This window comes from Podarcis cretensis (assembly GCF_951804945.1).
Source record: "Podarcis cretensis genome assembly, chromosome: 13".
NCBI lineage: Eukaryota > Metazoa > Chordata > Lepidosauria > Squamata > Lacertidae > Podarcis > Podarcis cretensis.
This window is the reverse complement of record NC_137182.1, coordinates 36,801,928-36,815,778: the sequence shown is the minus strand read 5'-3', so window position 1 is coordinate 36,815,778 and position 13,851 is coordinate 36,801,928. Positions and strand designations below refer to the sequence as shown.

The window sequence follows — 13,851 nt, the reverse complement described above, 5'->3', positions numbered from 1 at the left end:
ACTAGTGCTGAGCAACAATTCCCTTCAAACTAGATAAATGTGTAACCCTGTACAGCAAGCATCTACCCAAGACTCTGGGTTTGTCTGAGTTAAGTCTTGAGATCCTTTCCATTTATGGTGAGAGCAATGGTAAGACATTCCAAGAAGCAATACTCATTTGTGTCAACTTACTCTCTGTGATTCTTCAATTTCCATCCAGAGTGGCTGTGCAGGGGCCTGTGAGCAGGTCTTCACATTTTCTAGGAAATCTCCTGGCAGCCTGCATCAAAAAGAATGTTAACAGTTCATTGTGTGAAACAGAACTGCAAACAATTAATATGGAAGTTTACATGAATCTCCTTGGCCACATAACTAAGGATCAACAACTTACCTTGTAATTAACAAAGCAAAATTAACAATAAAAATTAACATAAAAATAACAACATAAAAATTAACAACACTTTTAGTGCTCTTCTACACTAGAATTTCCTCTGGAATTTTCATGCTTTGCTCACTTACAATTTATGGGTCATCTGCGTGATGTTATCAAATCATTGTCCTCCTGGGTTCTCCCTATGGTGAGTCTGTCTTTTGTTCAGACTATACTAGCACAATCTCCACAGGGGTAGATCACCTTAGTACTATTCTTCTGTATTTTTCAAAAGCTGTACAGTGATATACCAGGTGGGTGTACCTATCATCATGTATCTATTCTTTTCACATACCTTCACTATTACCCTTTCCGGTCAGTGCTACTTTAATAGCATGCTTATTTTTAATTACTCTTTTAATTCACACTAAAACACCTTTTCAACTATAGTTTAAAAAATATTATTAAAATATTTCTCCAGGACTGCTTGGTGTGTTTTAGTACAATTTTTTTTAATGAATCTTTAAAAACACACGCAGCCTTTCTGGTTGGAATCATTTCTTAATCGGTTAATTTGTGCCAAAACAGTTTTTTAGCTTAGCCTTCCTTTAAAAAAAAAAAAAAAGTTATTATAAGCCCACAATAGCACTGAAATAAAAACAAAACAAAACACTTTTTCCATTTACTAAAGTATTGCACTTGGGCAAAAAAAAATGAGAGGCACAAATACAAGATGGGTGACACCTGGCTTGAGAGCAGTACATGTGAAAAGGATCTAGGAGTCTTGGTTGACCACAAACTTGACATGAGCCAACAGTGTGACACGGCAGCTAAAAAGCCAATGCAATTCTGGGCTGCATCAATAGGAGTATAGCATCTAGATCAAGGGAAGTAATAGTGCCACTGTATTCTGCTCTGGTCAGACCTCACCTGGAGTACTGTGTCCAGTTCTGGGCACCACAGTTCAAGAAGGACACTGACAAACTGGAACGTGTCCAGAGGAGGGCAACCAAAATGGTCAAAGGCCTGGAAACGATGCCTTATGAGGAACGGCTAAGGGAGCTGGGCATGTTTAGCCTGGAGAAGAGGAGGTTAAGGGGTGATATGATAGCCATGTTCAAATATATAAAAGGATGTCACATAGAGGAGGGAGAAAGGTTGTTTTCTGCTGCTCCAGAGAAACGGACACGGAGCAATGGATCCAAACTACAAGAAAGAAGATTCCACCTAAACATTAGGAAGAACTTCCTGACAGTAAGAGCTGTTCGACAGTGGGATTTGCTGCCAAGGAGTGTGGTGGAGTCTCCTTCTTTGGAGGTCTTTATGCAGAGGCTTGACAACCATATGTCAGGAGTGCTCTGATGGTGTTTCCTGCTTGGCAGGGGTTGGACTCGATGGCCCTTGTGGTCTCTTCCAACTCTATGATTCTATGATTCTATGATTCTATACTATTGCAGCAGGAGATATGAGGTTTTATCAGTCAGTTATGAAAGATGGTAAGCTTGGATGCAACCCAATTTGTTTTTAAAAGACTTTCTGTTTGTATCTGTCAAAGACTGTTTAGGTCTGGATAACATTAGGATAGCGAGATAGATTAGATCACCTTAATATATATTTTTCCAGCTCTGATTTTAAAAATCAAAATGACTCCTTTAGTAGAAGTGCACTAAAGTGCAAAGCAAAATTATCCATGTTTGTAACACACCCAGACCTGACCTCAGTGTCTCCCTAGCAAGTCAGAACAAATTATTTCAGATTCTTAGTGCTAGTCACAAAGAACTGGGTCACAGAACATGATGTGCGTGCGTAAGAGAGAGAGATGGACAGGTCTCGGAGAGGACAAAACTAATTTCTCTTGAGACAGCAAATTAAGCTGCATCTGTTCCGTTTCTTGAGCACTCCCAAGGTACAACTACCTGGGGCTAAAGAAATCATTCCCTAAACATTCCAGCTCCCTACTCAGCTGCTTTGTGGACTTGTTAAGTATTTTTTTTAAAAAAGAAGAAGAACAGAATGAGAGCAATAAGGATGATATGAACAACCTCATTTAGTCTTGAACAGATATGCAGCTATAAACTGTCCCTTCTGAGGAAAAAGCTGTCTGCTTTCACTGTCTGAATATCTGCCTGCAGGGGGCACTCAATTTTAACAGATTTACCAGAGCTTAATATTACACTACTGAAAAAGTATTGAAAAATTACTATTAATGAGATAAATAACAATTTTATTCATGCATTTAGTTAAAATTTGTATCCTGAACCATCACTAAACCTCAGGGTGAAGTACCACAATTTAAAACTAGCACTTCCAAATACAAGGGAATTAAACAATACATGATAAAACCCCATACGCTTCAGAAGCTTAATTTTATGCAGTTAAAATTAAATGAAAAGGTCTTGCTAACAATCCTCAAAAACATAATAGCTTACTTAGGGGTATATTCTGAGAGTATGATTCATACAGATTTCAAGCTAATCATAAACAGAGAGCATTCTGACAACTGCCAGTTAAAAGAATGAAATAATTAAATCATTTTGAAATTGCCCTTGGGATATTTTTTTGGAAAATTCAAAAGCATTTCACTGTCCCGAAAGGATAATTTTTAGTTTAACACAATAATGATTTTACAGGCAACTGTAACGAAAACCATAGGTGTCCATCCCTGGCTGGACACCACACCTTCCTTTATACTAGATACATCTGGGCTTGCTGTATCCTAACCACCCCCCAAAACACCTAGCTTATTCTGGCAACACTTACACATATTGGTCCTGATAGGATTGGGACAGGTGTTCTTGAAGTCTGCTAACCTCCAGTTTCAGTTCCTAATGGAGATCACAAACAGAACCTGGTGCACAAGTATGATAGCTACTATACTAGCACAAAGTAAAGTGGGGAAGTCTGTATGGGTCTACCTTGCAAGGTCTTGTGTACAATTCTATAAACTTTTCAGTGTTTCTTTTTCAGTTTAACATTTCAAAATAAACAATTTACATAATACCATTTAATCAGTTGCTTCCCTCCTTCCCCTTCCATGGTTCATTTTGTTTGCCTATTATACCTGCGTATTTTACTATGACCATTTTAGTCAGTTCTCCAATCGTACAATACTCGAATATTAGTTAACCTGTTGAATTTATCTTAATGCTGCCAGCGTTTTCAGCTGTGTGCAATTATTTTCCATATACTCAACGAAAGGTTTCCACTCCTCTTCTTGCTCTCTTATTCTATATGTTAACCCTGCTAGTTCCACAAATTCTATCATCTTAAGTTACCAGTCTACCTTACCAGGGACCTCCCTCACTTTCCATTTTGGGGCTAATACATTAGCTGCTGTTGCAGCATACATAAATTTTTCTGACACCTGGGAACTTCTGCTTGAACTATTCCTAACAAGAATGCCTTTGATCTTTTGGGGAAAGTTGTTTTAAACATTTTTTTCATCTCATTGTAAATCATTTCCCAATACTCTTTAACCTTTTTACATGCCCACCACACATGAAAAAAGATTCCCTCCATTTCTTTACATTTCCAACACAAATCTGATTCTACTTTATACATCTTAGCCAACCTACTCAGAGTTAGATACCATCTATGGATCATCTTCATGTGATTCTCTTTCAATGTATAGCATGCAGTAAATTTCAAATCATATCTTTTTTCCATTCTTTGAGGCAACTTAAATTATTAACCATCAGGATTGTTTGGAGTAATTTTAGGAAGTACAGTGGTACCTTGGTTCCCGAACGGCTTAGTTGCCGAACAAATCGGCTCCCAAATGCCGCAAACCCAGAAGTGTTCCAGTTTGCGAATGTTTTTCGGAAGCCAAACATCTGACATGGCTTCTGCTTGAGTGCAGGAAGCTCTTGCAGCCATTGGAAGCTGCGCCTTGGTTTTCAAATGGATTCAGGAGTCTGTTTGACGGATTAAGTTTGAAAACCAAGGTACCACTGTATATTAATTTTGATGGCTGAAATTTAACCTAGTAGGGAAAGCGTCATCCTTTACCATATTGCCAACTCTTTTAAAATCTCCTTCCAGAGTTTAATATAATTATCTTGAAATAAGTTGAGATTTCTCACAGTCAGCCAAATCCTCAAATTTCTCGACTGCTCATCCATGTTTTTGACTAACATCTTGGTTTTTTCTGTGCCTATTTTAAAACCCGCCACTTCTCCAAAACATTTAATTTGCTCTAATGCCTTGGGAACATTTATGTTATGTTGTTTGAATGTTAACTCCACATCATGTGAAACTTTTCAGTTTCATTTGTTTAAATATCAGAGAGTTATGTTAGCAGTTTTTGCACTGTATGCATACTGCTCCCCATCCAGTAGTCTATGTGTCCCTTTTCCTAGGGTAGCCTCTGCTATCTGTCATAGACTGAAGATTAGCCTTTGGGATCTACAACTGTGAACCTGTTATTCATCATTTCCCATGCCTTATCATTATTACCAATTCTGACTTGGTTTTTCTGTGGTCATAGAATTTGATGGGGGATACTTCTGCTTAATACACAACTAACTAACTCCAAATACAGCTGCCAGTCTGCTGATGGGGCATCTGGATGAGAACATGTGATTACCACTGTTGTAATATCTGCACTAGCTGTCTATCTACTGCCAAGTTGGGATAAAGATCTTCATATTGTCTTATGAAGCCCTGAAGAACTTAGGTCCAGAGTACCTTGGGGACCATCTGAACTCTTATATCCCTGCTTGGTGACTGAGATGATCTTCAGGAGCATTGTTGGAACATTGTTGGTTGTTTCCCAAGCTGGTGAGGATCATTTGACAACAAGCAACCCAAGACTTTAGTGTCATCAGCCCAGTATCGTGGAGTACTCTGACAATAGAGATTTAGCAGGTGCCTTCTGTTTCAACTTTTAAGCTCCTGCTGAAAACTTTTCTAGTCCATCAGGCTTATGCAGGCAATTAAGAATACATCTTTCCATAGTAGTTGACTATTTTCTGATTTTAACATTTTACATGTTTTTTATTGTACGGTTTTACATATTTTAAAAAATAAATAGCAGTATAGAAATATTTTTATAAATAAATAATTGTTCACTCTAGACTGTAATATATATATGTATCACTCTAGATTCCTCCTAGTCCCACATTACCTGTACTACCATTCTGTATTCATCCAAGGTGACTGTTAGTTCTTCAGCGTGTTTTGTTTTCTGTAAACACAAAACATAATCAAACATAATAAAAACCAAACAAACAAAAAAGTAACTCAACCTCATCTCAAAGCAAACCATAATCTTACAGAGAACCTCTGTCACCAAACTAATTTTTCAAAATATGGATGGTTTCTTTTCAGAACCAAGTTATGTCTAGAGATGAGGTTGCAGTGACACCTAGTGATCCCTGAATACAGAGACAAGCCAAAGCTGTAAAAAATGTCAGAGGAAGGATGCATATAATACTTCAAAGATTATCAAGTCATACAAATAGGACCATAATGTTTAATCAATTACAACTTTAAAACTATTGTTTTTACCCGTGTGGAACAATAATCAATCAAATAAACTAATCACAATTAATCAACTAAGATTTGTTTAATTAGGTGGCAATATAACGTACAAACTGGGACGCAGGTGGCGCTGTGGGTTAAAGCCTCAGCGCCTAGGACTTGCCGATCGAAAGGTCGGCGGTTCGAATCCCTGCGGCGGGGTGCGCTCCCGCTGCTCGGTCCCAGCGCCTGCCAACCTAGCAGTTCGAAAGCACCTCCGGGTGCAAGTAGATAAATAGGGACCGCTTACCAGCGGGAAGGTAAACGGCGTTTCCGTGTGCGGCTCTGGCTCGCCAGAGCAGCGATGTCACGCTGGCCACGTGACCCGGAAGTGTCTCCGGACAGCGCTGGCCCCTGGCCTCTTAAGTGAGATGGGCGCACAACCCCAGAGTCTGTCAAGACTGGCCCGTATGGGCAGGGGTACCTTTACCTTTATAACGTACAAACTAGCAACTTATCATGATGTCATGTACTTTTTCAGATAGCTTCTTTCCCAATGGAAATACAGGGAAATTGTCTTCATGACACAGGTGGATGCTGCAAATGACTCCCTGTTCATACCACTGGAAACTACCACTCAGTCCATGGACTCACCAGTGCACAAAATTGTTCAATGGGTAACCTGTAATTAAACCCAGTGTGTTGACAGGATAGCAAGAACGCTTTTCTTCCATGCAAAGAGGTGTGCAACTTGAAAATTCACCACATTACGAACAATATGTGGTGCTACTATCACCCATAGTGTCACTGAACCCAGGAAAACAGATACTCCCAGATGCTCACCTCCATCATAGCACCTTAATTTCAGACTTCCAATTTGTCATTTTTCCTATATATACCTCACCTCATTTAGGGCAGCATCTTTGCAGGAGATAAGGTTTTCATATTCAGAGATCTGGGACTGCAAGAAGAAAGCAGAATACAAATAGATGCCCTCAAGTTATAGTCACAAATCCATACTACAAAAACAGCAGTCATCTGACAAACTAGTTGAACATGGCTATTTTTAAGTACCTTCATTTTAGCCTTCTTTGTAAACAGGTCTTTAATTTTACACTTTGAGCTTTCTTTCTCCAGAAGCAGTTTCTTGTTCTAGAAGACAAACGCAACAGACTTTTAACATTACTATCTCCCATGTGCTGCATCAGTTTGTTATTACACAGCCTCTGAGGTGTGTTTTTTTTTAGATTAATAAGGAAGATATCCATTCTGAAGGGATATCATGGTGTGTGCATATGTGTGATGATATCCTGGAGGAGGACATGTCATTTCTTGTATGGAATTTCAGTACGCATGCAGTGATTTGTATGTAATGGATGCTTATTCTCCATTGTGCAGTTGACAGCTGAGATTTCACCTGTACTGTAATGCCACAAGTACAAACAGCAGCAACCTGCACTAAACCACATGCCTCATTTTCTTACATTTATGTAATGTAAAACCAGCTGACATGGCTGGTTTTACTTTTTAAAAGTCCCCATTGCCCTTGCTCACCATCTCCTGCACTTTATCCAATTGAACAGAAAGGAACTGCTGCTCTTTTACCTAAAGTTTGGAAGGGAATGTTACAGTTTGATTAGCCTGTATGAGGATCCAGAATTCCAATATAACATTTTTCAGCAAAAGGATAACTTGAAGTGGATTGTGAAAGCTTCTTGTGCAGATATATTATCCAAACAGGCATAAACAGTAGTAGTTTCTAAAAAGCCAGCTGTCACAAGTTCATCTAACAAGCTTTATAGAATTATCCACATGCACAACACATTTGCATGTGTATTCAACTACATGAACTCCTTTTTTCTCTGTTTCAGAAGAACTGACTGACATATAAACCCAAACTCTCCAACCCAAAATCCAAAATGTAATTTGAATAAATCAAACAAATTGAGACAATGGTGTGTAAGCTTTACAAAACAGGAAGGTTTACCAGAAACTAAACTGAAGCACCTACCAGCTGTCGGGCTTGTGTGTGCAGTTTACTATTTTCTTCTTCCAGACTTTTTGAGAAAACCTTCAGATCCTCTAATTCATTTGCCATGACCCTGGCTTGCTCCAAGGCTGGCTGGGTGCTGTAATAAAGAATGGTGGTTGTTTAGTTATAATGATCTGAATTCTAACTCCAAACTTCACTATCATCAAGCTATGTGAGAAAGACCCAAGAACTGGAGACAAAACAGGCGGTTGAAAAGTAAAAGAAGAGAAGCTTAATCCAAACCCAAACATATGTTGAGTAGGTAGCACTGTACTTAGAAGGGAAGGAAATAGGGAATGGTATTGAAGATAAGGAAATACATGCACATCAGAGGGTACAGTGTCAGATTACAATTACTCCTTTCAGCACAACCAATGGCCCCTCAATGTTCCATAGATTCAACGAAGCTCTTGCCCCACTTCCTACAGCCCTGTCTTCATTACTGACTAAATCTTCTACTATTTGCCTTCTTGTATTAGTCATAATTAATGATACCAGGTCAAGCACTTCCAACATTTACCCTCTCAGCTTCCCCTTCAGGTCACATATCTCCTCAGAGAGTCTTGAGTTGAGCTCTTCTGCAGCCTCAATAGTCTTTTGCAGCTTGGTGTTCTGCACTGCTAGCTGCTTGTTGCCATGTTGCAGATCTTGGATGCTGTTTGTTAGGTCTACAGCATCTTCCCTTTCGTTAGGAAAAAAAGCAGGTGGGAAAATAAGCCAGAATTATATTTCCCCTTTGTTTACATCATGAATAAAATTACATCAAATCCTGTTTTTCCTTCCTCTGCAGGTGATCAGAGGAAGGTGGATAGCCTTCACCAAGACTGTTCTTTAAAGAGGAAGAGAGAAAATAATCCAAAGTAAGAAACGTTTTGCATATCTATTTATATTAGGCCTCACAGAACTCTTGGAAGGCAGGAAAGACAAAATTATTATACAGTGGTACCTCAGGTTAAGTACTTAATTCGTTCCAGAGGTCTGTTCTTAACCTGAAACTGTTCTTAACCTGAAGCACCACTTTAGCTAATGGGGCCTCCTGCTGCTGCTGCTGCTGCACCACCGCTGCACGATTTCTGTTCTCATCCTGAAGCAAAGTTCTTAACCTGAGGTAATATTTCTGGGTTAGCAGAGTCTGTAACCTGAAGCATATGTAACCTGAGGTACCACTGTATTAGTGAAGCTGGAGATTAATCTGAAAAGCACAACATGTACAGCAACATTCCCTAAACCTGTGTCCCCCAAAAATACAACTCCAATCAGCTTCAACCAGCATTGCTAGTGGTCAGGGATGATGGGAATTGTAGACAAAAATCTTTGGAAAGTCACCACCAGGGCAAGGCTGATGTAGAGTCTCAATTTTTTTAAATGTTACTATTATGCTTTTTTAAAAGTTGAGAAAGTCACATATTCATATATCTTCTCCATCCTCCATGCATGCATGCAAGCAAGCAGCATTAGAGTTCAAGCACAAATTCTGGCCAGGAAAAATACATTGGGCGGGAGAGGAGCATGGCTCCAGAAGGTGTATGGCCTGGGGAGAATTCTGAGGGCCAGATAAGGAGGCCTGCATTTGGCACCCAGGCCTGAGGTTTACCATCCCTACTCTAACTACTCATCATCTTAAAAGAAAATTCACCATGCCTCAGGTTCCCTTAGAATACTAACAAAACAGACATCTCTCAGGGAATTTAATATTGAAACCAAGGCCATGTGTAAGGCAATATCTGACTACTACAATTACTAACCCCTCTTGTCGACAGTCTGAGATCCAATCTTTCATAACTGCACAGAAGGTAGAAAAATCAACAGCAATCCCTCTCTCTTGAGGGTCCAACCTCTTATATAGAGACCGAAACCTCCAGTCTTCACAGTTCTGCCCTGTCATCTCCTGCAAGTATTCAATGATTCGGAAGACAGACACCTCTCCTATAACCAGAATACAGGTAGACAGAATTACACAGGTAGGTAAAAAACTCAAATATAAAAATTGCATAGAACAATAAATCTGGATTTAGTTGTCTCTGCTATCTACCAATGCAAGCTATTTTGATACATTTTATACATCTTTGTTTCTCCAGTTTAGAAAAAATGAGGCATTTGTAACTGATAAAATCGTCAGTCATAAATATATGAACTGTATATATAAACTAGTCTACATATCTGTATTGTTTTAAAATATCCCATAGCAGTAGCTCACAAAGCAATTTTGCTTGGTCTGAAAAGTAATGTGAATTTATATTTAATTTTTAATCCATTAGCTTCTAGTCTCCATGATTAAAGAAAATGAGAGACGTATCAGCAACCAACCTTCAAGAAAAATAGGATTTTTAAAGGAATAGTAGCTTTGTACCACTGCTTCCCTTTCCCACCCACTTCCTTCTTATTATCACTTATTTTCTTGTCTTTTCTTCTCTTTCTATTATACCTTAAGTAAAATAAATTTATGTAACTCTGAAGTACTGGGAGGAGTCCTGGAGAATTTCTATCAAAGAATTATTATTTTTTTTAAAAAATTGCACATCCTAGTCAATAAAACTTTGTCTAAGAAGAAAGTATTCCTTCTGCTAGGACTTATTGTCATTAAAGCTGACCTGGAATTGTGTGTTTCTTCAATACAGTGATGTTAGGTTCACTGACAAAATGACATATAGCCAAGAGTCTATAATATATAACCTGATGCTAAACTATTCTGAAAGGTGTTTGCACATCTTAACAAAAAACTGATCTCCCAGCAGTTTTGAAGACTGATAGTTCAAAACTTTCTACCTGTTTGTTCTGGATCACAGGCCTTGAATGTGCATTTCAGAACATGTTCTTCGGAGCACTGGCCTGCATTCAGGGTGATATTCTTGCTGCTGACACCAATGCTGTCCTGTGGCATTGCTAAGGAACATGAGGAAGTAATATTTATATAAATGATTTTTTTTTCCTAAGCCTAGATTATCTGCAGACCAAGTCATCCTTCTGGGGCTGTTATGAAATGTATTTACACTCCCATTACTGAGGTGAGGGCATCTCAATCTGCTTGATAAAACCTTGGTAAATCAGCTGGGAGGAAACTATGGTGGAAATCATATGAACTGGGGCGCTTCCAAATGACCTTTTTACTGAGCATGCATCTTGATTTGTCAGTAGGGAGATTTATTATGTTACCTCAAGGCAAGAGTTAATTCAAACTTTCCAGTGCATTTCCCCATCACTTTCCTTTTCATTAAAAGTCTGATCTTTTGGGGAAGCAGGTTTGTTCCTCCTTATTAATTATAACTACGTGACCTGAATTTGCTGATATGTGACTGAATCCCAACCAAAAATGGCAACAGTCTGGAAGTGCCCTGAGGAAGGGGAAATGGTTCTAGGGGCAGATGTTTCTGACGCAGTTACAATACTGTTACATGACTGGCAGCTTAGAATGACCAATGCCTACTTTCTCTCGACAAGAATGCAGTTAACTGTCCAACTGCTTCATTTTCAAGTGACTTGTAATAAATATCCTCCATCATCACACACAGGTAAGTTCCTCGACAACCAGAACTTGGTTCCACAGATGCGTTCTTATCTAGGAAAAATAGATTATAAGGTCACTTCTGTGTGTACCTGCAACAAGCAAAACATAATTCCAGTATCTGTGAAGCAAAAAAGCTACTTGGGTAATTAATTTGCCTGGCTTTGTGAAAGTAGCAAAATGCCTAGGTGAATTACCTCAAATTAAACTCATTTGGACTGCACCAACAACTTCATCTGTTCGAAGCACAAGTCTCATAAGACTTTAAGGCTACGTAACACTATACCCACTTATCTGGGAGTAAAAAGGTAAAGGTAAAGGTACCCCTGCCCGTACGGGCCAGTCTTGACAGACTCTGGGGTTGTGCGCCCATCTCACTTAAGAGGCCAGGGGCCAGCGCTGTCCGGAGACACTTCCGGGTCACGTGGCCAGCGTGACATCGCTGCTCTGGCCAGAGCCAGAGCCAGAGCCAGAGCCGCACACGGAAACGCCGTTTACCTTCCCGCTGGTAAGCGGTCCCTATTTATCTACTTGCACCCGGAGGTGCTTTCGAACTGCTAGGTTGGCAGGCGCTGGGACCGAGCAGCGGGAGCGCACCCCGCCGCAGGGATTCGAACCGCCGACCTTTCGATCGGCAAGTCCTAGGCGCTGAGGCTTTAACCCACAGCGCCACCTAAGCTTCCTCAAACTCAGTAGAACTTACTTCTGAGTAGACATATATAGGACTGCTGTGTGAAAGTTAAACCTGGCTTAAACATTTCATTAAGAAATAGTGATAAAAAGGGAGTTACTTTCATATCTCTTTGTGCGGCAGTAGCATGGATGTAGTTGACTAATTTGGAAGGTTTTATTTGCTAACATCAGAATTACATTAGAAAACAGTATTTTCTCTCCTACAGGGCACTCTGTGCTGTGTGTGCACAACAGGCACAGGTTTTCAGCTGTATCATAGTGTCATGGACCTTGGATTGACTAAATGATTTGCCATTTCACATATGTGGAGTGACCCCCAAATTTAGGTTTATTTAAATCAAAATAATGTATAATTAGGTTGAGATCCCTCCCTATGATGGTGTGGTTTTAGTTCGAACAAATGAATTGGGGAGTCCAACCTACTGTGAATGGCATATTCTATGGAGGTGATGCATGGGGTTGGCACATCTATCTTTTTCTCAGTTCAGAAAAAAGCTGTTTTTGGGGATGAAGGAATGCATAGCATGAGAAACAAGACAGGATAGATAAGGACTGGGTATTCACTGCTTCACAAACCAGCGGTGGGAGGGCATTGGATGCAGAATTAACAAGTGTTTTAATCCAAAGTAACAGTTTATTTGGTAAAAGAGTATGTATTAATAGCTGTGGAAGGCCAGGTTGCATTTGAAAGGGGGGTAATTAGGGTTTTTATTGATTTATTGTGGATGGCGGTAGGGGTCTGAGGCAGGGGAGGAGGAAAGCTGTTTTTGAGCCACAATCCTGAGCCGAAAGTTTGGCTTTGGCTGTTCCGCCTATGAAGGCAGCTCAGTTAACAAGATATAGGGATAAAGGGCTGGTAGCCATAGTAATATTTGTCCGCAGGTCGGTACAAACCCCAAGGTCGTTGGACGGAAGAATCTTTTTAACCGTGACTGCTTTTTTAAAGACATTTTCAATGGCAATGGATTTCAGAACATTTTATGTGGCTTTAAGCTTTCTTTTCGAACTTGTGCCTGCCGCAACTGGTCTCCTCAGGGAGGAAAATAAATTCAATCAATAATTAAAATTTCAATGAATAAATAGCTCGAGCGTGCTTTGTAGCTTGAAGCCTAGCAGCTTAGCCATTATGGGCCGCCAACAGACGGCTTAAGCGAGGCCGGGTTGCTTTTGCTTCTCGAGTTGGCAGCAACGTTAGGAATTGGGAGGCTATAAATCCACGGGAGGGAGATTTCTGGAGACCCTCGGCCACGACACGGGTTAGGTCTAACTGTTCACCTGCGGAGAAAGAGAGAGGCGTTATCGTGGCCTTTTATCAACTGAAACGGGGCAGATTTGAACAGAAAGGAATCTACCGTCAGGGGGAGGGGGGCGTGCAGGAAGGCCGTTTAGCGGGGACTCTTTGTTTTCGCACCGCGCAGCTCTCTCAAGCAGCCTTTATTCGCGAGGCTGAGGAAGAGCAGCCCCTCACACCAGGGAGAGAAGCCAACCGAGAAGCCGAGGGCGAAGCGTCCGAGCGAGGGAAGGAGACGCGGACGGAGAAACCTTGTCTCAGCGAGAACCGAAGCACAGACGGAGATATTCCTCCGCCGCGGCCTCCAGACAGCGGGAGACGCGGAAAGCCGGACTCGCGCGCCGAGGCGTTGCTATGGGAGACGCAGGGGAAAGGGCGGGAAAACGCGGAAGCGGCGACGCTTGCGCCTGTTCCTTGGGCTCGTCGGTGTTTCCTTAGGAAGGTGGAGAGGCAGGAAGTTCCTCTGTCAAGGCTTTCTCCACCATGGAAGGTTGTGCTCGCCTGCTGGCTAGCTCACTCTCCAC

At 40.6% G+C, this 13,851-nt stretch overlaps 1 protein-coding gene across 9 annotated transcripts in view; it reads right to left on the bottom strand.

Annotated features, from left to right (window-relative positions):
* Nucleotides 1–13,851, bottom strand: part of KASH5 (KASH domain containing 5) — a 26,055-nt gene extending 12,204 nt beyond the window's left edge. For 4 of the 9 annotated variants that reach the window (XM_079950537.1, XM_079950538.1, XM_079950539.1 and 1 more), the window contains exons 1-12: nucleotides 13,389–13,851; nucleotides 11,266–11,435; nucleotides 10,608–10,724; nucleotides 9,587–9,767; nucleotides 8,362–8,523; nucleotides 7,821–7,938; nucleotides 7,364–7,414; nucleotides 6,884–6,961; nucleotides 6,714–6,770; nucleotides 5,475–5,534; nucleotides 3,110–3,174; nucleotides 172–259 (exon numbers count right to left, since the gene is read on the bottom strand). In XM_079950537.1, coding sequence (XP_079806663.1) covers nucleotides 172–259; nucleotides 3,110–3,174; nucleotides 5,475–5,534; nucleotides 6,714–6,770; nucleotides 6,884–6,961; nucleotides 7,364–7,414; nucleotides 7,821–7,938; nucleotides 8,362–8,523; nucleotides 9,587–9,767; nucleotides 10,608–10,724; nucleotides 11,266–11,341 — 1,053 coding nt within the window. In that variant the 5' untranslated portion in view covers nucleotides 11,342–11,435; nucleotides 13,389–13,851. Of the gene's footprint in view, nucleotides 1–171; nucleotides 260–3,109; nucleotides 3,175–5,474; nucleotides 5,535–6,713; nucleotides 6,771–6,883; nucleotides 6,962–7,363; nucleotides 7,415–7,820; nucleotides 7,939–8,361; nucleotides 8,524–9,586; nucleotides 9,768–10,607; nucleotides 10,725–11,265; nucleotides 11,436–12,459; nucleotides 12,616–12,930; nucleotides 13,231–13,388 lie in introns of those variants that run through there. The other 5 variants (XM_079950532.1, XM_079950536.1, XM_079950535.1 and 2 more) reach the window with 4 other exon arrangements.